This window comes from Peromyscus leucopus, chromosome 3 (assembly GCF_004664715.2).
Source record: "Peromyscus leucopus breed LL Stock chromosome 3, UCI_PerLeu_2.1, whole genome shotgun sequence".
NCBI classification, from domain to species: domain Eukaryota; kingdom Metazoa; phylum Chordata; class Mammalia; order Rodentia; family Cricetidae; genus Peromyscus; species Peromyscus leucopus.
This window is the reverse complement of record NC_051065.1, coordinates 65,766,705-65,791,833: the sequence shown is the minus strand read 5'-3', so window position 1 is coordinate 65,791,833 and position 25,129 is coordinate 65,766,705. Positions and strand designations below refer to the sequence as shown.

Here is a 25,129-nt window from a genome sequence, read left to right as displayed (position 1 = left end):
TTATAGTCCTCTGGAGAGACTCTACACTTGGCTGGTGGTAAGAAAGGACTTTGCTGTAAGGCTAACACTTGTTTTACCTTGAAGGTAGCATGACATGTTGTGGCCATCACTCTATAGTGGCATGGAGTTCCCATGCCCCTTTAAATGTAGTAGTATAGCTGAAACATGGAATGCCTGGCTGGCTTCTCCAGTGTTCTCTGACACTTGATAGTGCTATTGTATAAACTGTTGAATGGTTTTGTTCTTTTTCACAAACCATGTTAATGAAATAGCAAAGCTGTGCTTGTTTACAGTGTCAATGTCCCGAGGAAGCCATCCTGTCCTCAGCCTGGTCCTTTTCTCTTCCTGGTTTTGCATCAGATGTGTAGATGAATTAAGACTGTCTCAAGATGGTAGACTAGTTGACTGATGGAGAATAAATAAATAACGAATTAAAATGAATAAGGCTTTAGTGCCCAAACACATAGAGTAGAAGGGATCCACAGAGTTCTACATATGTGGTCAAGGCAGTCATTGTCTGATGCCCCCTCTTTGTTGGCAGGAGTAGAGGTACAGCCTCTGAATCCCCTGGGATCCTGACAGAACTCTATCCTATTCCTCACATAGTCTCCCTTGCATGCTGCCTGGAGACTTAAAGCAAAGGGTGTACTTAGCCCTCACTCTCTGTAACAGGTCACAGTAGATGAGTCCACAGTGTCTGAACTCCTGACCCTGTATCTCTAAGTGTCTTATTTCTGACTGAGTTTCCATGTTCCCTAGCTCCTGTAACTTTTGTATGTGATGCTTATATCTGAAGATTACTCCACTTGTGACTCCTATGTCCTCATCCCTCCTTTTTCTGCTCTCTCCAGCACTGTTGTGTCCCCATCACCCTTGTGTGGGGACTGTCTTCCTACAGCTTGCCTTCACTCTGGGGGTGGGTGGTGCATTGTGCAGTTCTGTTGTGTGCTTCCTCACATGCTATCCTTTCCCTCTAGGCTTTGCTAGATATCCTGCTCTTTCCTCCTTTTCAACACTTTGATCTCTTGTGGTCCTGCCATCTCTGCTACCAGGCCATTCCTGCTTCTCCTGTTCTAGTAGCTCCTTATTCCTCAGAACTCTCTTTTCTGATGGCACTTTCTGATCTGTGATTTTTCATGCTTGTTATGGCTTTCCTAGTCTTTTGGGAAGCTTCTTGGTCCTCTGTTCAGGTGCTTTATCTGCCTGTAACACCTTGGCATTGCCCTCCACAGTGATCTAATGCCTGCACATCTCATATTAGGCATCTCCACTCCAAGCCCACCCTCCTCTATTTCTTCTAGCTCTTTTCCTGTCAACCTCCATTTCCCACAGTCCTTCAATAGAGACCCAGCATGCTGTTCTCTCAGTAGCCTTGATCCCATCTCTACCATACCCAAAGCTTCCTTGCCCAGGCTATATGCCTAGCCAAGGTTAGAAGTGGATCCTGCCTGTGTGCTTTATCAGGCTCTTGCCTGTATTCCAGGGCTGTGCTCTGTTGGGTGAAGCTCAAGCCTTGTTACCTCCTGCTCTTTCTAGTTTTTGTGCTTACTCCTGATTATGCTGCCTGCTCTTCCTTCCAGTATGTGACCATTTCTTAAGTTTACTTTAGAATCTTTGGATGACTTTTCTTTTAAATTCTTTTATTTTTTGAGATTGTTATATTATTATATCATTTTCCCCTTCTCTTTCCCCACACAACCCCCTTCCTTGCTCTCTTTCAAATTCATGGCTATTTTTTTCCATTAATTTCTGTTACATACATGTATGTATATATATATGCATATATTCATAAATGCAACCTACTTAGTCTGTATAATATTACTTGTATGTATGTTTTCAGGGCTAACCATTTGGTGTTGGCTAATAACTTGGTGTGCTCTTCCCTGGACAAGACTGTTTCTCCCATTCTCAGCATTACTTAGTTGCCTTTAGTTCTTTGTGTAGGGTTGAGGCCTATGGAGCAATAAGGAAAGAGAAAGAAAATAAAGGGATACAAATGTGGAAAGAAGTCAAACTATACCTGTTTGCAGATGACGTGATACTACACATTAGAGATCCCAAAAATTGTATAAGAAAACTTCTAGAAACAATAAACAAATTCAGCAATGTGGCAAGATACAGAATCAGCTTGCATAAGTCAATAGCTTTTTTATATACCACCAGCAAACATACAGAGACATGCTCTCTGTCTTAGTCATTGTTCTGTTGCTGTGAAGAGACACCAAGACCAAGGTAGCTCTTATAAGCTCTTATAACATTTAATTGGGGATTTGCTTATGGTTTGAGAGACTTGATATGTGTCATCATGGTGTGGAGCATGGTGGCATGCAGGCAGGTGCTGGAGCAGTAGCTGGAGCAGTAGCTGAGAGCTACATCCATAGGCAGAGACAGAGAGGGGCTTGGGGAGGGAGGGAGGGAGGGAGGGAGGGAGGGAGGGAGGGAGGGAGGAAGAGAGAGAGAGAGAGAGAGAGAGAGAGAGAGAGAGAGAGAGAGAGAAGAGGGGGGAGGGGGAGGGGACGGGAGGGGAGGAGAGGAGAAGAAAAGAGAAGAGAAGAAGAGAAGAAGAAGAGAAAAAAGAGAAAGAACAAGTGCATATGGGTGCCTGGGCCTATGTGGACTTTTGAAACCTCTAAACCCACCCCCAGTGACACACTTTCTCCAACAAGGCCACACTTCCTAATCCTTCTAATCCTTTCAAACAGTTCTACTCCCTGGTGACTAAGTATCCAAGTATATAAGCCCCTGGGGGGCCATTCTTATTCAAACCACCACACTTCTATTCACAGTAGCTTCAAAGAAGATAAAAATACCTATGAATAAACCTAACCAAGGAAGTAAAGGACCTCTACACTGAAAAATTTAAATCTCTGAAGAGATAAAGTCACTAGAAAATGGAATAACATCTCATGCTCATGAATTGGTAGAATTAATATTGTAAAAATGACTATTTTTACCAAAAGCTATTTACAGACTTAATGCAATCCCATTAAATATCACTATCTCATTTTTCACAGAAATAGAAATAATTATCTTAAAATTCATATGGAACCATGAAAGACCCAGAATAGTCAAAACAATCCTGAGAAAAAAGGACAGTGTTTACAGGATCACCATTCCGAATTTCAAGATCAATTACAGAGCCATAGTAATACAAACAGGCATCGAAATAGAAATTGACCTATGCAACAAAATCCAAGACCCAAACATGAGTACACATAACTTTAGCCATTTAATATTTGACAAAGATGTCAAAAAGATAAGCTGGAGAAAAAGAAAGCATAAATGGTGCCAGGAAAACTGGATGTCTACCTGCAAGAAGACCTGTATCTGTCACCTTGCACAAAACCTAACTCCAAATGGAGTGAAGGACTAAAGGTGAAAGCTGAAATACTGAAACTGCTAGAAGAAAACATAAGCAGTGCCCTACATGATATAGGTGTAGGAAATGACTTCCTGAATCGGACTCCAGTTGCTGAATAATTAAAGCTAACAATTGACAAGTATGACTTCATAAAACTAAAAAGCTGCTGCATACCTAAAGAAACTATCATCCAGGTGAAAGAGGAAGCCCATAGAGCTGGATAGAAACTTTGCCAGCTATACATCTGACAAAGGATTAATATTCAGAATATATAAAAAACTCAAAAAACAAACCCAAAGAATGAATTACCCATTCAAAAAAGGGCCTGGTACGTGAACAGAGAGTTCTCAAAAGAATAAAAATGGATTTAGAAATACTCAAAAAAATATTAATAGTCCCTAGCAATTAGGGAAATGCAAATCAAAACAACTGAGATTTTATCTTACACAAGTCAGAATAGCAAAGATCAACAAAACAATTGACAAAAGATGCTGGATGCAGTGTGGTGGGAAGGGAGCCCTCATTTGCTGTTGGTGAGATTGCAGACTGGTGCAGTTGTTATGAAAATCAATGTAGAGAATTCTCAAAAGCTAAAAATACATTTACTGTATGTCTTAGGGTTTCTATTTCTGTGAAGAGATATCATGACATAGCAGCTCTTAAAAAGGAAAACATTTAATTGAGGTAGTGGCTTGTAGTTTCTGAGTCCCTTATCATGGCGGGGAGCATGCCTGGGAATATGGTGGTGTGCAGGCAGACATGGTGCTGGAGAATTCTGCATCTTGATCCCAAGGCAGCAGGAAGTGAACCAAGACATGGGGCATGGCTTAAGTATATATGAGACCTCAAAGCCCACCTCCACATGACACACTTCCTCCAACAAGGCCATACCTACTCCAACAAAGCCACACCTCCTAATAGTGCCACTCCCTATGAGTTTATGGGGGCCAATTACGTTCAGACTACTACATCGTATGACCCAGCTCCTCCACTTATTGACATATGCCCAAAGGACTTGACCTCCTACTCCACAGATACTTGCTCAGCCATGTTCATTGCTATCCTATTCACAATAGCTGGATAACATTTCTTTTCTCAGATATTTCTCACTACCTCAGCTGCTGACCTTGTTTCCTGTTTCTTGAGGAACCAGAAGCAAACGTGGAGAAATTTTACCTGCTGCTTCCTTCCTCCAAACTTGTCCCTGCCTATACCCTCACTGTGCAGCCTCTTCTCTTGGCCCTGTGGCTGTCTTGGCTGTGTTCTGGCTCAGGTACACCTTGTTCAGATGCCAGCACTTGTCGTTATTTACTGACCCAGAGACTTAGCTGCTACCATTTTGTCTTCTCCTCCAAGGTGGCTCTTTTCCATCTGCATGGAGTCAACTTTACATTTAAAAAATTTTTGTTTTTACATTATCTATATAAAAGTTGTATAGGAGGACAGGACCAGCTCTGAAAAGCCCATTGTAGTAATGACCAAGATCATGTGTATCTGGATCTATGATACCAACCCTTCCCCAGTCCTGTGTCTGGCTCCCCAAGGGAACACTATGCATGGTGAATGCCCTGGGACACAGATCATATCTCTTTGAGTTTTGCCTCCATTGACCTAACAGACTACCCTCTCTCAGGCCTTTGGTGCTCCTAGAAACTATAGGTCCTCCACTCTGACTGACATAGCATAAGACCCAGCTTGTAGGCTGGATGCTGACATTTCAGTGGGGCTATCAGAGGCTAGAAAAGGAGGAGTGGGAGAAAGAATAGATGACGCTCAGAGGTACAAAGTCTTAGAGGACTATTACTAGTCAGTGTACTATATAAAGACCACGGTTGATAATGGGGACAAGTGCTGGCAAAGATGCAGGGAGAGAGAAACACTTATTCACTACTGGGGGAATACAAACTGGTGCAGCCACGATATAAATCAGTGTGGACATTCCTCAAAAAGATGGAAGTAGATCTGCCACATGATCCAGCTATATCACCCTTGAACACATATCCAAAGGACTCTATCTTACTATAGAGATACTTACTCATCAGTGTTCACTGCTGCTCTATTGGCAGTAACCAGGAAATAGAAACTACCTAGACACCCATCAACTGATGAATGGCTAATGAAAATGTGATTCATTTACACAATGGAATGCTGTTGAGTTGTTAAGAAAAATGAAATTATGACATTCACAGATAAATAGGTGGAGCTGCAAACAGTCATTCTGAGTGAGGTAACCCAGACTCAGACAAATATCACATTTTCTCTCATTTATGGATGTTAAAGATTCAAAGCTAACATTCGCAAATAAGAGAAAACATGTGATACATACCCATATATAAAAAGTTTAAATGGGGCTATCCTGTAATGGGCAATAATTCTCCTACTAAGTACTATAGGCTAACAAAAGACCCAGTGCCAGGTTGGGTTATCTCTTTGTGAGTTAGTTGTTGGCTGGTGAAGTCCTGTAGACCCCTAAACATGACGGTCTGTGGTCAAGTCTCTCGGTTACCCTCCTGAACGGCACAGTAAGGCCCCGTTGCTGAAGATAGTGCAGACATCCAGAAACCAAACTGGTTCAGACCTGCAAGTTTCATCTCTACTGGCTAGTGTTCGTAGTACAGGGAGGTACTATGCAAGCCACTGAAAAGAAAAGTCATCATCGATCTTACCCAGCTGTGAACCCTGGTCGCTACAGTAACAACTGGTCTGACAAGACATGCAGCTGTGACACAGAAGTGACTTTCCTTCTGTGTCCTAGGTCTTATCTCAAAGCTCCTCTTACAGGACTTGCCATGTTTTCCCTGAATGCAGCCAGTATCAGTCATACACCCTCAAGTCCACCTCCACTGCATACTGCTTCCTCTCACCTTCTTTATTTCTTTACAGTCCTTTCACTCTCTACCATGCCTGTCTCTCCACATTGGACAGAGCCTGTCAGGGCAGGGAGCTTTGTAAGTGTCTGTCTCTGCTGTGCATAGAACATATATATCCCGTGGGTGTTCCTTGTATCACTGGGTAGATCAAAACCAAACCAAACCAAAGAACAAGGCAGAGCTTTAAGAAGGCAGGCCAGGGAAGTGGAATGCAGTGAGAGGACAGAAAACAATTCCAGTGAACAGGTTTAGGAAGGGTGACACTGGGCCACAGCAAACGGCTGAGTTTGGGCAGGTGGAAAGGAGGTGGTTTCCCTGCCGTTGCATCTGCAAACTCTGAGCAGCCAGAATTGTTTGCTCCCAGGACTCCTGCAGAGGAGCCTGACAGAAAGTCCATTACACTAATCAGGTAGAAAATCTTTTATAATTTTTCCCCAGTGTTAAGAGGATACATATATCATTAACATACTTAAATGTTTAAGTAATGCAGCAGCATTAATTGAAATAATTAGCTTTTGTATGTATATAGCCCATGGGTGTACTGGGTAACTTTAGAAGTTCCATAATGAAAAGAAATTATTTTTGTTGTTTGAGTTCAAAACCTTCACAGTTCTTTTAAGGTAATTTATTTTAAAATATTATAGCCTTTGAACTATAATTCAATTCTGTTAGGTACTATTTTCATCTTCATGATAAAAATTTGTATGTAATTTTTTTGGTAGCAGTTTCTTGCTTGCTTGATTCTATTTTTTTTTTTTTCAGTGCTGGAAATTGAACACTGGGCCTTCCTTGTACATGCTAGGCAAACACTCTACCACTGAGTTGTCTCCAGCCTCTTGATTCTAATCTTTTTTAAAAAGCCTTTCTCATTGAAACTTGCATTAGCTCTTTATTCTTAGGGCACAGAAGAGGTAGCAGCTTTTTCTGGGTTTTAATACCTTTGGACATGGAAAAATAAAGGGACTGAAAATAATAAGACATGCCTGTGTAGCCTCTTCCTGGACCTTGGTGACCTCTCAGCCAGTCTCTGTGTCATTGTCAGTATTTGATTCTTGCTATTTAGAAACTGGGTTTCAGGGTTTTGTGAAGATACTGAGTTGGGATGTACCTGCGGCTGCTTTTCCATGGAGCTTTCTGTCAGGCTTTCCCTGTGTTCCTAGCAGGACTGCAGGCAGTTGTGCTGCTGCTTATCTAACATCATTCATATGGCAAACACAAAAGCTTTCTTGGCTTTGTCCTAGGGAATTCTTTGAGGCTCTAGCAGTCATCATTTGAAGAATTGTGTGTGGTGGGAGTGAGGTGATTTCCCAAGTGTTGTGGCCACAGAATGTGAACAATCAGAACCATTCCACACACTAAGAATACTTGATTCATGTAGAATACACACACATACACAAACACACACACACACACACACACACACACACACACACACGCACGCACGCATGCATGCACGCACACACGCATGCGCACACACACACAATCATTGAATAAAGAATACCTTCTTTGAACAGGATATATACATCATATGTAGAGTACTATAGTAGACTATGTGTATAGATTACTGTATCTGTTTGCCTCTGCGTATACATAGACACATATACACATATGCCACTATAGGGAATATCTTGGACTTCAACTCTGGGTTTCTATGCAAAGTGTCTGGGCACAGTCAGACAGCATAGACCTGATTTTATATCTGTAAAAAGCATTTGTATACATAGGGATGAAACAGTGACAGGTACCATAATTTATTTGGCTTCTTGGGCCCGTTAGTCACTTTCATGACAATACAATGTAGTCCAAACAAATTATTTGCTACAAGATGAAATGAGTGACTATGGGAAATATAAACTAAAATGCTAGTAAGGAGGACAGCTTTGGAAAACAAATCAGAAGAGTGTGGGCCATGTGTCATAGTCTATGTAATTTATAAAAAAAAGTTGTATTATAAAATTCACATTTTAAAACATGGAATGTGGATTTAGTATGTGTCAGCTCCCTTTCAACCACAGTCTGTGTGAATGATGGTGTTACTAATGGTAGCATCAAATATGAAGGGTAAAGGGTGGTCTTAACATCTTGTCTAGTTCAAGATCTGTAGTGCTTGTATCTGAAATAGAAAAGGACCAAGCCATTATTTTGATTATACCTGACATTCTATAATATTCCTAAAACTGGTTGTTTTAATATTTTTGCCTTTGACTGTAGTTACTAATAGTGAAAGTTTGTTTGTTTGCATGTCCATAGTTGTATTGGTTATCAGAAGTCTTAGAATACCAGGTTCATAGTTATAGCCAGGTGATGTCAGAAGCCAATAGAAATTATAATGTTAATAAATATGAATGTGGCAAATGGAGTAGACATAGAAATGGAGCTTGTATGTGTGTCCCTGTGTTTCCTCTATAGACAGCCTCAGTGTTAGTACACAAAAACAGATGGACTGGAGACTTGGACGTGAGGCTTCAGCTTCCAGGTGCCTCATTCATTGGGTTTGTGGAGTGTGGTGCCTCTGGGGATGGTCCTTTTGCTCTGTGAACCATTAGGAGCCTTGGGCTTGAACAGTTGCTTTTCTGCCCAAGTTACTTGAAATAATACCAGAACTTGAAAAATCTCCCATTCTTGGAGATGGGATTGCTGGTCAAATTTAAAGTTGTAAGCAATTAAAATTTTGTAGTTACTTGGATCAGATTTTCTAATCTACCACTTTTTTTGCTAAATTAAAAAATAAAGAAGAAAATCTGTTTATGCTGGAGATTGCTACTTCCAAATAATATTCACAGAAGACCAAGTTTAGTACCCTGAACTATTTAAGGTACAGAATTATTTGTGGAAATAATTTTATTTCATCAAGCTATTTGAATTATGTACATGCCAAAGTTGAAATGTGTATTTTAAAACACACTGTATATTTTAAATTAAATAATATCTGCCCTTGAACATCTGAAGTTATCTTATATATTGAGACTATTTTATGCATTGGAAAAAGTATAAGGGCAGCTCAGTTACTGAAGAAATGCTGAAGTTTGGGAAATTCTGTTATCTTGGGAGCAAAATATTTTCAGTACCACACCAGTTCTTCAGCTTAAGAATAAAGCTGGGAAGAATGCCTTCAGCTATTAGTTTTCCTGAATCCAAAGACATGGGTGGGGCAGGATCAAAAATACTCATTTGATCAAAGTTATTGGCTCTGAAGGTATTCTTACCTGTGTAAGGAAGATGAAAGGTGTTGTTTTTATTGCATGCTAGTAACAGTGTAATTTTGAACTAATTGGTGTTGAACTGCCAATCACCTGGGGGGAATGCAAATAGATACTCTTACAATTTCCTTTGAGGTAGTGAAATCTTATGTCGGGACTGGAAGAAAAACAGAATAATACCGTGAAATTGACCTTAAATGAGCTGCTTTGTGGTTTTCTTGGAGAATCCCTTTTTATTTTTCAGGACTTGTCCAAACAGGTTTTTGTCTACAATTTGACTTATTGACTAGACAATGCTGACACTGAACATTTTAGGTTTGTTTTGAAATAAAATAATGATAATATAGTTTTTAGAATATTTTCATTTTTGATGCAACTTAAATTTACACAATAGTCGAGTGTTTGTTTACAATATGTCATAAGTCCTCATACTAGTCAGTGTTGCCATTTATAGTGAAGGACTCTGTCCCACAAAGCTTACTTTTTCCTTGGCTATTAATATATTACCATGTAATGAAGGAAGGGAAATGTTCTGGAAAACTATTATTTCAGGTGACTTATCTAAGGATAGTAGGAATGTTTTCTTGATTTTTATGTGAAAGATAGTGCTTACCAATTACCTCTTATGTGTTTGTAGTTGGGCCACCTAAAATAGTAGCACATATCAGAAATGTGACTTCCAGGGGTTGGAGAGATGGCTCACTGATTGCTCTACCAGAGGATCTGGGTTTAAATCCCAGCACTCACACAACAGCTTACAACCATCCATAACTCCAGTTACAGGGAGTCTGACACCCTCTTCTGGCCTCTGAGGGCACTGCATGCACATGGTGCACAGACATACATGCAGGGAAAACACCCATACACACAGAATAGAATTTAAAAAAATATCACTTCAGCTATTTTTCTTGAAGAAGCATGCATTCTGTGTTATAGACGTTTGTATTGAGCTCTGCAGACAATACCACAAAGTATGCTACTAGTCTCTTCACTTAATTTCAAATAGACACCAGGAACATTGTCCTGGTAGCTATTCTCTTTCAAAGTTCAGAATGTTCATCGGTTATTCTCCAAGCCTCAAACTGACTACTGGAAGTAAAATATCACTGTTAGATATTTTGCACTTTGATTTAAAGATACTTGACAATCTTAGAGTGTTGTACTGTCCTCTGCAAGCCCTCTTTCCTGTGGAGATGCCCACTAACTTTGTAACTTAAGTGTTTCCTTTTTGCTTTAGTTGCCAGAACCTCAAAACTAAATTTGTAGTCAAGCTGTAGTAGCTCTAGTTCACAATGCCTGAGTATCTCTGTGCTATATTTAGCCCTACTCTTGTAAAAATGTAAGTTGGATATTAATGAATAAAGTAATGATGCCAAGGCACTCTGGAAACAACATGGAACTTTTGACTAACATGTGGTACTGGATCTCTGTCTCTAGAGATGGGCAGAAATGAGAGGGGGACAGCTGGGGGACTGAGGATCTGTGACTTTTCTAGGGGCTTACAAAAGAGGGCCTTTCAATCTCCACAGTGATACCTATGTGGCCCAGCACTCCTTTGGACCTTTGCTTGAGAATGGTCACTGTTTGTCCTACTACTCAGGTTAGCCTTCTTCTTCTGGCTACTTGCCCTTTAATCCCCAAGACCAAGAGCTGGTGACTTTCCAGCTTTATGAAGGACCACCTGACTTAATTAGGTGTAAAGGAAGCCACAGTGAAGACAGAAAACAGAAGCAGGGGCACTTGTGTAGGGCCAGTGAAGAAGAGGATCACCTGACAAGTGAGACCTACTTAATACTTAATTGGAGAGTCAAGACAGAATTTCTTCCTAACTTCCAAAAGTAACAAGATGGGCCAAGGAGATGTATTAGAAAACAAAACTACCCAGGGCTTAAAGAAAATAAAAGCCAATAAAAAATATCCCTTGAGATAGATGGAATAATGCTTACCCCAAAGATGCCCAGTCCTAATCCCTAGAACTTGTGAATGTGTTGGTCTTGATATTATACAGGCATCAGGGTACCTGGTGGACTCAGTGTAAAACTAAAGGAGGATGGCCAAAGAATGGAAAAGACAATGGAAGCACAAGTGTAGTGGAAAAGCTCTTGTGAATCACAGGTCAGAATATAGGAGAAGGAAATCATTCATGAAATAATAAATATTGACTACAGGTGAGGTATAATGCAAGCACATATCTAGATGGAGAGAAAATAACAAGTGGGAAAAGATGGTAAATAGCAGGAAAAATTTATCAAGCTGAGACTTGAATGCAGATTCAAAGCCAGAGAGGGTCATAGGAGAGACTGCCACCTGGACATCCATACCTGTCATGTCAGTGCTCTATGCTTCTGACCCTGAACGGGGATTTAAAAGATAATTTATCCTGTAAGAAATTGACTTCCAGAAATGATGTGAAAAATTATTTACAGAAGAGAGTGCAACAGAGAAGTTGAGCTGGTGCCTAACTAGAGCCTTCACCCTAGTGTATATGATACTAGAAGGTACTTACCATGCTACTAGAGGAAAATGGTAACCACCAATCCAGCTATGAACTCTGCAGTCTACAACAGTGACCTACCTGCACACTGTGTTAGTGCAGTAGTGGCACAAACATTGTGGGAGTAACCAACCACTCTGGTTGGATTTAAGGCCCACTCCAGGAGTTATAACCAATGCCTGACACTGCTCAGGTAGCCAAGAACACAAGACTAGATAGGCCATGGGCTTAGGGGAAACCCAAATACTATTGTCCTGCTCAAGGAACATCGCAATAAAAAGACTCCTATGTGTACATTCTGCTATACTCATACATTAGTGTCTTGCTCAGCCACCATTGAAAGTTAAATGGGTACTACCACGGTAACCCACAACTGAACAATGTGCAGAGTGAGGGATTTTGGAATACTTAGTTCTAAGTGGGATGTCTTCATCAAACTCCTCCTCCCCTCAGGGCCCAGGAAACTGTAAAAGAGGAGGTGGAAAGATTGTAAGAGCCAGATGTGGTGGCTGACTCCAAGGAAACAGTGTCTTCCAGACACAACAGGATTGATGCACATATGAACCCACAGAGACTGTAGCAGTATACACAGGGCCTGCACAGGTTCAAGCCAGCCAGGGTCCCAGCACTGAGAGGGGAAAGTAGAACGAACTCCCATCCCTAACCAAGAACTATCTCCAATTGACAAACCACTTACAAAGAAAAATTGGTATTCTCCAACGGAGTCTCATTGGGTATATTAACCACACTTAAGGCTATAAAGGCCCCAGGCCCAGTAGTAAATGGCCATCAAACCAAACCAAACCAAACCAAACCAAACCAAACCAAACCAAACCAAACCAAACCAAAAATGAACTCAATGGTATTTTTGTAGACTTTTGTCTCATATTGCTTTGTTTGGATATTTTTTTTGTCTTACTGCTTATTTGCTTGTATATAATGGTTTCTTATTTTTTTGTTTGTATGGGTTTTGTTTGTGTGTATATGTTTCTTGTGTTTTTCTCTTTCTTTAAAAAATATTCTGGCCAGGCAGTGGTGATTCACATCTTTAGTCCCAGCATTTGAGAGGCAGAGGCAGATGGATCTCTGAGTTTGAGGCCAGCCTGGTCTACAGAGTGAGTTCCAGGACAGTCAGGGCTACAAAGAGAAACCCTGTCGTGAATAAACAACAAAATTCTGATTTGTTTTTTGTTTGCCTGTTTGTTTTCTAAAGAGAGAGAAAAATAAAGGAAAGAAAAAATAGGAGGGTGAAGTAGGTGGGGAGGAGCTGGGGCAGTGGAAATTATTACCAGAATATATTACATGAATAATGTAGCATTCGTCTTGAAATAAAATGTCAGCAAGACGAGTATTTGGAGGAAAGGGTGAGAAGCAGTAAGGAAATGATTAGCTAACATGGTGGTGAGAGATTTTACCTTGACACAGTACTCTATACATAAAAGCAGACTGTAGGCTAAGGCTGTTTATACTGATATTATAATGAAAAAAATCTATCTTAGGAGGAGAACTACAAAAGAGAAGGTAAGCACTAAAGTACCCATGAACCCGAGGAAAGAATCAACAAAAGTCCTTGTAGCTGGGGAAGGAAGGAAAAGAAGAAATAAAGGCCAGGTGGATAAATAGTCCACACATTGGTTTGTCCTGCCGACAGGGAAAAGCCCCACTCCTCACACCCCAGTCTAGCTTGTGGGAGGCCTAGTTTAGTCCCTTGACGTCTCTGTTGAGCTTCTGGAAAACCCATGGAGACTTGCTGTCTCCTACATTCTGATTATGTGAAACTGCTTCCTTACTTTAAGCTGCTTTGAGTTTTGTGACCTAGTGGAAAGCATCCTGATAGGTATATGCAAATCCACAAATGAGAACAGTAAGTTTCAGAGAATCATAAACCTAAGAGGACAGAAAATTCCAAGGAGAAAAACCACAATAAAAATTTGGAATTTAGCAGGCATGAAAATGTTGGAATTAGCCAGTTTAACATAACAAAAGAAGCCCATTCCTAAGTCACCTATGCTTGATTTATACCTTAGAATCCCCCAAAGTCACAAAGTGGCACCACCAGGTGAGGAAGTATGAACTAAGAAAGGGAGAGCTTGTTGAAAAACTGCCATGTAGTGACTTCATCTCCACATTCTTTGCTTCCATCCAAGGTACCAGGCATGTGCCTCTTGTCCATCTCAGAAGGGTGGGAATGCTTATAGACAAAATACATAGGCTCCATCCTTCTCTACTTGTACAGCTGAATTGTATTTGACAAGGAGGTCAGGAGGGTTCTTCTCAGGAACCTGCCCAGGAGGAAAGCTCTGCAGCTCTAGCAATAGGGAATCACTGGATTCTTATGAGCAAAACTCATCTTTTCTGAAGTTCAAACCAGCATTTATTTCTCATAGTTTCATTCTTAAAACACAAACAACCAAGACTGGTGACTGAGGAAAGCCTTTCATGTGAACACAAGCAGGCGTGGGCATGTGGATATGGGGTGCATGGAGGAAGAAGGAACCACTCCTCCTACCCTGAGATGGACAAGAAGGCCGTTTTCATGAGAAAGGCCAAGGCTCTATCACCTGCGACAGGTGTTCTTGAAACTTAGAAAAAAAAAAAAAGCTGGAATGACAAAAATAAGTAAAGTGTAAGAGGTAAGAATTTTAGAGACCTCTTCAGTAGAGCCAGCCTCTAGTTAACAAGACATTCTTCCAGATAGGGCTAAGAGAAAAAATATACAAAATCTATGACAGGATTAAGAAATTGTTCTGATCTGACATGTGAATTTTGGTATTGAAAATGCTCACCATGTTTCCAACACTGCACAGACATGTATTCACAGCAAGAACACTAGGAACAAGGATCCTGCATAGTTTACAGTGTCATTGACAAGGAGATATTCATGGGTAAGACTGAGAACTGCTGCAGACTTCCCAAAACCTGTGCTGAAGCTGTAGATGCATGATTAAAGGCTCCAGCTGGTGGTGCTAGTTTGCAGGATGCTGCAAACATTAGAGCAGGGTTCTCAACCTCCTAATGCTGTGACCCTTTAATACAGTTCCTCGTGTTGTGGTGACCCCCAACCATACAATTATTTTTTCTTGCTACTTCATAACTGTAATTTTGCTATGGTTATGAATCATAATGTAAATATCTGTGTTTTCAGATGGACTTAGGTGACCCCTGTAAAAGGGTCGTGACCCACAGGTTGAGAAACACCACATTAGAAGGTAGCTCTTAGCTTCAAGAAGCTGGAGGCATGTCCTTGAAAGGTTATTCTGTCTGTGGTTCCTTCCTCTCTCTCTGCTTCCTGGCCACCATGAGGTATGAAGAATCAGCAAAACACCCCTTAGTGAGGGGGCATTATGAAGAAGCAGGCATTGAAACAAGTCCAAGTAAATGCTTGACACTGAGCTCTGTGCACACTTCATTCTGATAAGGATAAAATGTTTAAAATTCACTGAAAACGAAGACAAATGTGTGGAAAGCTGATGTACTGAGTATTCTGAATGCAGGTGTACTGTATTTTACTGAGTAGAATAAGTGAATTGGCTATGGAAGAACAGGTCCTGCTTGTGTGGAAAGCTGATGTACTGAGTATTCTGAATGTAAGTACTGTATTTTACTGAATAGAATAGGTGAATTGGCTATGGAAGAACAGGTCCTGCTTGCCTTCTCTCCAATAAAGCCAAAGCTTTGCAGTTTTCCTTTTCCCTCTCACCTTTCCTAGCTGAGGAAGGAAGCACTCCTAAGCTTTCATTCTGGAGTCTAGTGACTGATTAGGTTGACTTTTCATAGGTTGATTTAGGTTGTGCTGTGTTCATCAAGGTTCCAGAGACAGATCTGGCTGAAGGGGTCTCTGACATTCTTACCTCTTATAATTTACTTATTGTTGACACTGGCCTGTTTTCTTATTTCTAAGTTTCAATGAAGAAAAGACAGACACAGAAAGAAATTGGATTCTGTTGAACTGGTCTCTCTGATGGGGAAACCAAAGCAAGTAAAAAACTCAGTGTGTTTATTATATTGAGTTGAATAGGGAGGCAGGGTTATTGCGTATAGCTGAACAAGGAGGCAGGTTTAGTTTTTTTTTTTTTTTTTTTTTTTTTTTTGGTTTTTCGAGACAGGGTTTCTCTGTGTAGCTTTGCACCTTTCCTGGAACTCACTTGGTAGCCCAGGCTGCCCTCAAACTCACAAAGATCCACCTGCCTCTGCCTCCCGAGTGCTGGGATTAAAGGCTTGTGCCACCACCGCCCGGTTGGCAGGTTTAGTTAATCTGAGTAGGAATGTCTCTGTAGGATAGCAGTCTTCAGGCTGCTGAGGGGGGGGGGGAAGCTATGGTGGACATTTTTCTGCATTCATAATGGACATTTGCACTTGGATCAGGAAGGAAGGCCTTGCCATTCATTTTCCCATGGCTCTGAGGCTTTGTGGTCCTTGACATGGCTATACCCACCCATATCAACAATACACAGTCACTCAAGACTTCATTCATTCAGGGCTTTCTCTCTTCCTCATAATGCTGTAACAGGATTCCTGACACTAGGGCTTCCAGTTGCTTGGTTTCTCTGCTTGCTTGTATATGCTCTTTTTTTTAAATTAATAGTTTTATTTATTTTTGAGAATGTCATACATGAGCATTGCATCTACATTACTGGTCCTTTCTATCTCCCCCTCCAACTCCTCCATCCTCCCAAATTTATGATATCTTCTTTATTATTATTATTGCATGTAAATACATACACTTATGCACAAATGCATATATAACCTTCTGAGTCCATTTAGTTTTGCTTATATATGTATTATCCAGGGCTAACCTTTACTGGAAAGTTTCCTGTTGGCCTATCCTGTGAACTGCTTTGCTATTTTAAGTAGGGAGTCAAGTTCATTTGCTTATCACAAATGAATTTTTTTTTTTACCAGACAGGGTTTCTCTGTGTAACAGCTCTGGCTGTCCTGGAGCTCACAGAGATCCGCCTGCTTCTGCCTCCCAAGTGCTGGGATTAAAGGTATGTGCCACCACCTACCAGCTACTAATGAATTCTAAACTGATAGAGATTAAACTTCAAATAAGATTTAGCTAGATAATGACTACAGGGAAACACACACACACACACACGCGCACAAATGCGAGGCAAGTAAAATTCAAAAAAAGAAGTAAACTTAAAAGTTCTCAAAAAAGGCTGGGCAATGGTGGTGCACACCTTTAATCCCAGGACTTGGGAGGCAGAGCCAGGTAGATCTCTGTGAGTTCGAGGTGAGCCTGGTCTACAGAGCAAGATCCAGGACAGGCACCAAAACTACACAGAGAAACCCTGTCTCGAAACAACAACAACAATAAAAAAGTTCTCAAAAAAGAATTTAGGTTGCAGAACATTTAAGAAAATGATCACTATGAAATGATAAAATATGTTTTATAAGAAAAATGTAACAGTCTTAGAGATATAATAAGGGAGATAGACCCTCAGCAACTAAATGCACATTCATGATGAAAACAGTCCCTTAACAGTAGAGGAAACCTAACCTGGCACATTTGAAATTTATCTGTTTCAGTATTTAAGAGAGCAAGCAGAAGGAACAGAAAGATACTGTGCATAGACCATTGGAGAGACAAGTAGAATGTAGGAGTGGAGCAAATCCACGTGAGAAACATGAGATGGAATCGGATGCGTTTAGGAAGATGTGCAAAAGTTCAACAGTTGGAACATCCAGTGCTAGTGAGGATATAGGCATTTTGAAAATAGGGATTTTCAAAAGCTAAATAATTTGAATTATTATAGTACATAAAAACATTTGAGAGCTATAAACTTGAAAAAGCTTTTAAAACTGTAAATGGCCCACCATTCTGAAGTTTGGAAATCTGTCTCACAAAGATAATAGAAGCAAATGAACTAGACATGTGAATGTTCACCAGATCCTGACAAATGAAGTAATGTTGAGTGAAGTTGCAGCACATCCAGATTGTGGTCTGCATACTCAGCTGCTGGGAATGTTTATTGACAGGCAACAGCAAACAGTCAACTCATGTGCCTGGTTTGACATCTGTCTAAGAAATTGGATGAATAAGAAAACCCATATGTAAGACAGAAGTTAAATATGAATGTGAAGAAAGTTGTGGAAGCACCAGCCACACTGGTGATAATTGTTGTCTTAGGGAAGCAAACTAGAGAGCGGAAGGTCTTGACTCCTTGTTCTTGCTCTAGTAAGCACATGAAAACAAAATTATTATAATAGATCAAGCAAGGAAAGACATTGTTCCAAGAAACGTGGTTTTCAGTCATCAAGAGCTTGAATGCTCTAAATCAGTGGTTCTCAACCTTCCTAATGCCATGGACCTTTAATATAGGTCCTCATGTTGTGGTGACCCCCACCCAAAAAAATATTTTCACTGCTACTCATAACTGTAATTTTTCTACTGTTATGAATCATAATGTAAATATACATGTTTTCTGATGGTCTTAGGCAACCCCTGTAAAAGGGTTGTTTGATCTCCAGAGGGGTTGCAACCCATAGGTTGAGAACCGATGCTCTAACTAGTGAGCTTTTATGTGACTCACAGCTATATTTGTTCTTCCCAGCTGTCAGTGATTACCAAATGTTTAGTATTTGAACTAGTGGTCTACCTGCTGTCCAGTGTAAGGCTTCCACTGCTACACTTACAAATCCTTTTGCTTTTTTAGGGCTGTCTTCATCAGTGGAATACAACATAATGGAATTAGAGCAAGAACTTGAAAATGTAAAGACCCTTAAGACAAAATTAGGTATTGTACTTTTTTTGGATTTATTTGTTGATCTTGGTTAGTTATTAAAAGACTGTAAAATAGTCTTAAAACATATGAAAATATATGAAAGTTTAGTTTGTGTTAAAAACTTTCTGTGTTCAGAGTCATTGACTGGTATTTCTTATGGGAGAGGGTACGTATATATTCTCTGAAATTACTTTTTTAGGCTTATTTATTTTTATATGTATGAATGTTTTGCCTGCATGTCTATCTGTGTATCCCCTAGAACTGGAGTTACCAGCGACTGTGAACCACCTTGTGGGAGCTGGGGAATGAACTGGTCCTCTTCAAGAACAACAAATGCTCTAAGCCACCGAACCATCTCTCCAGCCCCTAAAGTTACTTTTCTAATATGTTAATATTCAAAGATGTTGGGATTTTGTCTCTTCACTTGAGTTGATTTTTCCAGTGTGTAGCTGCACATGCCAGAGTGAGTGTGGAGGTTGGCAAACAACTTGCAGGACGAGGCTCTTTCTTTCCATCATGTGGGCTTCGGGGATTGAACTTGAGTTGTCAGACTGGTGGCGGGACCCTTAGTCACTGAGTCATCTTGTTAGCCCCACTTGCATTATTTTTGAGAAATAATATGTAAAAACCTCTCTGTCAATGTGATTTAGAAAATGTGCTTTTAAGATGTCTTTTTTACAACTGATGTAAGGTAGTTTGAGTATGATCTACCTTAATGTGGTTTTCTTGATCTTTGGTTCATCAAGTTTCTTGGATGTGAGAATTTATACTTTTCATATAACTTAGAGAAAATTTGGCTATTAATTTAAAATATTTTTCTTTCCTTCTTTATGTTGTTACCCTTTTCAGGGACTTCAGTTATTTGCAGATTGGCTGTAGCTCAAGGCTGACTCTCTCTGTATTTGGTTTTGGATAGTTTCTGTTGCTGTTTTACTCATCTCAACATTTCTTTGCAGGTCTGGTCTGTTTTTTACTCCTACTGCTTTATTTTGTTCCCAGACACTGGTTTTCAGTTTTGCTTGGGCCTGTTATCTTCATGCTGCTAATTGCTGTTTCCTCTAACTCTGCTGGAAAAAAAAAGGAATATAGTTATGAGAGCACTCTAAGTATGTGTGTGTGTGTGTGTGTGTGTGTGTGTGTGTGTGTGTGTGTGTGTGTGTGTATGTACTCGAGTGTGTGCTCACCTGTGGGTGCCTTTGTGTGCCAGAAGTTGATACCAGATTTCTTCCTTGATTGCTTTCTACTTTGTTTCTTGAAATTTTTAATAATTAATCTATTTTTTATTGAATCTGTAGCTCACTGATTTGGCTACACTGCCTGGCCAGAAGTCCCAGAAATCTTCCTGTTTCTGTCTCCCCAGCCCTGGGATTACAAGCATGTGCATTATACTAGGCTTTCTCATGTAGATTCTGGTGATCAAACTCAGGTTTTCCTGCTTGCACAGCAGATATTTTGCCAACTCAGCCATCATGGTAGCCTCTCTGAGAGCTGTGATGGTTGTCTGTTATTTTGTCAATCTAGAGCAGTGTTTTCAACCTTCCTAATGCTGGGACCCTTTAATACAGTTCCTCATGTTGTGGGGATCCCCAACTGTAAAATTATTTTTGTCTCTACTTCATAACTGCAATTTTGCTACTGTTATGAATTGGAATGTAAATATCTGTGTTTTCTGATGGTCTTAGCGCCCCTCAAATGGGTTGAGACCCACAGGTTGAGAACTGCTGAGCTAAATCTCGAGTCATTGGGAAAAGGAGAACCTCAACTGAGAAAATGCTCTACTAAAATTGGCCTGTGGGCATTTTTGTTTTTTTTTTTAAATTAATGGTTGAAGTGGTAGGGCTCAGCCCATTGTGGATGGTACCACCCTTGGGGAGGTGGTCCTGAGTTGTGTAAGAAAGCAGGCTGAACATGCCATGAGTAGCAAGCTAGTAAGCAGCATTCCTCTGTGGCCTCTGCATCAGTTCTGCTTCTACACTCCTACCTTGAGTTATTGTCCTGAATCTCTTAGATGATGGACTACAACTGTAAGCTGAAGTAAACCCCTCTCCCCAGGTTTCTTTTGATCATAGTGTTGTATATCACAACAGTGGAAACCCTACACTTCCAGTCTCTTTACCTGTGAATTGTGACATCTTTGTTAGCTCTTGATAAGTTAAAAATGTTTGGTTTTGTTTCATTGTTTTTATTTTTGTGCTTCTTTGCATGCTTGGCAATTTTTGATGGGAAAATAGACATTTGGGGATGCTGGCACTTTTTTTTTCAGCCCTGTGAGGAAGGAACTTGGGTTTAAAATGCAGATAACTGACTCAGTTACTGGCTTTGAAATCTCATTAGACTGGGCCAGAGCAGTACTGCTCCACGACACCTGCTCCACTGTGGGGCATCTCTCCTTGTGACCCATGCAACTGTCAAGCACTAGTCCCTCATGTTTATCTTTGGCCATGGACTAAAGTCATGTCTGAGGTGACCCTTTGCAGACTTTTGGTGTTCTTACTTTGTCCTGCAGTCTTGTCTCTTAAGACTTCAGGTAGTTGGTCTTCTCAGACTCACATTTTATGTTTCCAGGGCAGGGATGAGCTGAGCTTTTTTTTGGTTCCTTTGCCTCACATCTTGTTCTAGAAACTTTCAAGATGGCAAGCGAGGTCATTTAGGTTTGTATTATTCACTGTCCCTCAAAGCCAATGTACTTCCCATAATCAGAAGTTCAGGGTCCTGAACATTTTGTGTGTGTGTGTGTGTGTGCTTGTGCACATGTGTATATGCCTGCTTGCCTGCCTTTCTCCCTCTTCTTTTTTCTGTGGCTGTGGCTTGATGATTTCATTATTTGAAAAATTGCTGGTCATTATCTTATCATTTTTTTAAATATAATTTTTATTGATTCTTTTGGAATTCCACATCATGAACCCCAGTTCCACTCATCCCAGTCCCTCTATATCTGCCCTTCACCCTTGTAGTTCCTCCCCACAAGGAAAACTTAAAATTAATAATAAAATAAAGAATACAAGTAAGAATATTAATTAAACATACAAACAAACAAAAGCACTTCCCTTCTCCATTTTTCCTGCCTCTCTATTGCCTCTTCATTCATCTTAGTGGCATTGGGAGCTGCAGTCTATTATGCAGTATGCTCTTTTGTCTAATCAGCTTTACTTGCAAATGTTCGTTGTGTAGTGAGTTATTAGTCTGGTTCAAGGCCTCTGACATCTGGTACACCATCAATGCTGGACCCTCACTGAATCTCCTCTCAGATATCCTGCTGTTGCCCTGAGTTATGGAGATCCTGTGGCTATGGAGCAGGGCCAGTCCCTCATGCACTCCGGCAGGTCATAGATGGGGTAGATGTTGGGGAGTGCCAACTCAAAGCACTGGCTGTGTAACTGGGTGGTAGCTGAGTTGGTCAATCTGGGCTGCTGGGAACACCCCACGTCAGTTGAGGGGCAGAGCCAGCTCTCCCATGCCCTTGATGAGGAGTGGGGCCAGCTTTCCCAAGTGCACAGGGGGGCCTTCTATGAGGGGCGGGACGAGGAGAGGGAAGGGTCAGCTCTCCAGTGGTAGCGGGTGGGAGAGGTGGTAGAGGGTAGGAGGGGGCGGCTTTTCCTGGACTAGTGAGAGGTGGGGCCAGCTCAGTCCTTGTACTTCAACACATGGTTCATATGGGCCCCTGTGGTAACACGGGCAACAGACATCAACACAGACCCCAGCTGCATCAAGACCACAGACCTAGATATGGCCATCAGCAACAGCTTGGGCTTGGTTGTCACCATGGCTCAGTATGGCAGCATAGGCCTCTCAGATAGGAATGGGCCTAGCAGTACCATGGTCCCCAGACTCCAGCATGGCCCCAGGTGGCAGCACAGACCTCTGGCATCCTTGTTGTTTTTGGTGGCAACATGGGCCATGGACATCAGTACAGAGACCTGACTATGGAGGGACTATGGACCCAGACATGGTCCCTAGCAGCACCCGGGGCCTGGATGTTTCCATGGCCCTTGGTGGTAGCACAGACCACTCAGATCAGTATTGCTCCAGCTGCAGGGTAGCCCTTGGACATCAACATGGCCCCAGGTGCCAGGCCAGTTCCTAGGCATCTGAATGGCCCTTGATTGTAACAGATGACATGGATGTCAACACAGACTCTGGCTATAATAAGGCCATGGACACAGACATGGCCCTGGGCTGCAGCTCAGGCCCTCATGCTTCCATTTTCCCAGGTGGCAGTGCAGGCCATTCAGCTTGGGGTAGCCTCTGTGATGGCACGGTCGTCGGGCACCAACATGGCAAATATGGCAGCCAAGACCCCAGGCATCCTCATGGCCTTGGGTGATAACAGGAGCCACAGACATCAACACAGATCACAGGTAGCCATACAATGTGAGTCTGTGACCAAATCTAGGCACTCTGGATGAGGAGCAGGTGCTCTGAACTGCTGAGTCACTCAGGCCATTCATTGTCTCTTGACTTCCCTTGAGTTCTCAGATTCTTGGGCTCATGCCAACTCCATATTGAAAAATGCCTTGCTGGGAATGGATGCTCACCTCTACATCACACAATATCAGCCTCTTTTTTCCCCTTTTCTTGTTGCTCTAATACATCTCGAGATGGTTTTCAAGTTCAGTTCTTCTTCCCAGTGTATGGGATGGCTGTGGTATAAAGTAGTTTGTTTCAACCAGAAGGGAAAGTTCCCTTATAGTCTTTAGAAAACAGATGTTCAGCCTTGGGACCTGAGACGAGAGGGAATTGTCATTCACACTCCTTTATTCACTCAAATGTCTGCCTATATCAGTATATGCATGTGTATCAAGTACACATATTCTTCATCTTAAAAGTGAACTATTTACTAACAATATATAGTTCCTTAAAAGAAAAAGTGTCTTTACCAAGCTGAAATTTAAGATTCATGGGATTGAACTTTTAATGTAGTATGCTGATTTTAAATGGATTTTTATAGTTTATAGAGGAAAATAAAAAACAATGTATCTGAAAATTTATGTTTTTCTGAAAACAAAAAATAATGTATACTGGTTACAATATAATGAGGTGTGGTGAAAATAGGTCCTGGAGAGAATTTTTTGAAATTGCTGAAATTTTTATTTTATTTTGTTTTTCTTTCTAATAGAGAGGAGAAAAAAGGCTTCAGCGTGGGAGAGAAATTTGGTGTATCCTGCTGTTATGGTTCTACTTCTTTTTGAAACAGTAAGAAGTTACTTGCTGCCTTAAATAAAGTGCATTGTCTTTTGTTTAGTGTTTCCCTTAGCTGAGCTGTTCCCAGTAAACTGGGTTTCTGTCAACAGAATCAAAATCTGTCTGTATCGATTGTAAAAATTCAGCAGAGCAAAAGTAGAAATGAATGACAGTCAGGTAGATCCTTAAGGTTGCACTTCATCATGCAGCAGGAACTGCAGGTTTTGCTTGAGGAGAATTAAGAAAACATAAAGCATGCCTGCTGCTCCAAAAGCTGCAGGAGTGGGGTTCCTTTCTAAGGTGAGCTGTGGTAAAGCTTACCCCAGTAGAGTCTGTGGGGCTGTGGGCCTCTCACTGAGAAGTCTACATAGTAAATTCATCCATATTGTTACCTTCTGTTGAAATGATAATTTATAGAATGTTTGGAATTGGTCTTGGAGTTTTATATATACTGTACCGTCCCCCATTCTGAAAGACACATGTGATGTGTATTGTCAAAAGCAGTGTTGGAAACAGACCTGACGGCTCCCTCTCTGTTGCAGTCCATTTCGGTCCTCTTGGTGGCGTGTAACATTCTTTGTCTGCTGGTTGATGAGACTGCAATGCCAAAGGGAACAAGGGTAAAGTTAAATGCATTCAGAAGTCTTTCTAGATGTGTGTCTGAATATTTTGTATAAGTTCCTGAAAACACCTTTCTGGATGTAAACTTTCCAAACCCTATGAATTTCTCTGAATAAAGGGCTTTCACAATAAACACACATACACACAGGCACACACACACACAGGCACACACACACACACACACACACTTTGGTTTCTAGGGCATTATTTTCAAGTATTAAGGTTATAGACTTCAATGTCAGACTTGATGTTGATTTTTACTGTAATTTTTATTTGTAATTCTTTAAAGAAAATGCATGTTCAAAAAATAGTGATGTATAAAGAGCAGATCATCTAGATTTACCAAATTTGTTATATGTTGGGAAAAGTGAAGGGAATTGTGTGTCAGGAGTATCACAAAATTTAGGAAACTTGCTTAAAATGTGGGTTATTGGAGGAGAGTCCAGATGGACTTTTTTCATGAGTTAACTTTTATCCAATTTAAAGACTGATGATTCCACCAATCATGGTGGCACATGCATGCAATCCCAGCACCTAAGAGACTGAATGTTCTGAGTTTGAGTTCAAGGCTAGCCTGGGCTACACATTAAGACCCTGTCTCAAAAATAATCCCAAATAAAAAAGTTGATGATTTTGTTAGATTCTGGCATATATTTGAATATATGTTCTATTAG

The 25,129-nt window shown here is 40.8% G+C and overlaps 1 protein-coding gene across 6 annotated transcripts in view; it reads left to right on the top strand.

The window, feature by feature from the left end:
- Lmbr1 (limb development membrane protein 1) overlaps positions 1-25,129 on the top strand; it is a 131,764-nt gene that overhangs the window by 78,201 nt on the left and 28,434 nt on the right. For all 6 annotated transcript variants that reach the window (XR_003733965.2, XR_005091087.1, XM_037203739.1 and 3 more), the window contains 3 exons: positions 18,585-18,665; positions 23,770-23,846; positions 24,377-24,454. Coding sequence is in view for 4 of the 6 variants with exons in the window: in XM_037203739.1 (XP_037059634.1) it covers positions 18,585-18,665; positions 23,770-23,846; positions 24,377-24,454 (236 nt within the window). In the remaining 2 variants the exon portion in view is untranslated. The remainder of the gene's footprint in view (positions 1-18,584; positions 18,666-23,769; positions 23,847-24,376; positions 24,455-25,129) is intronic.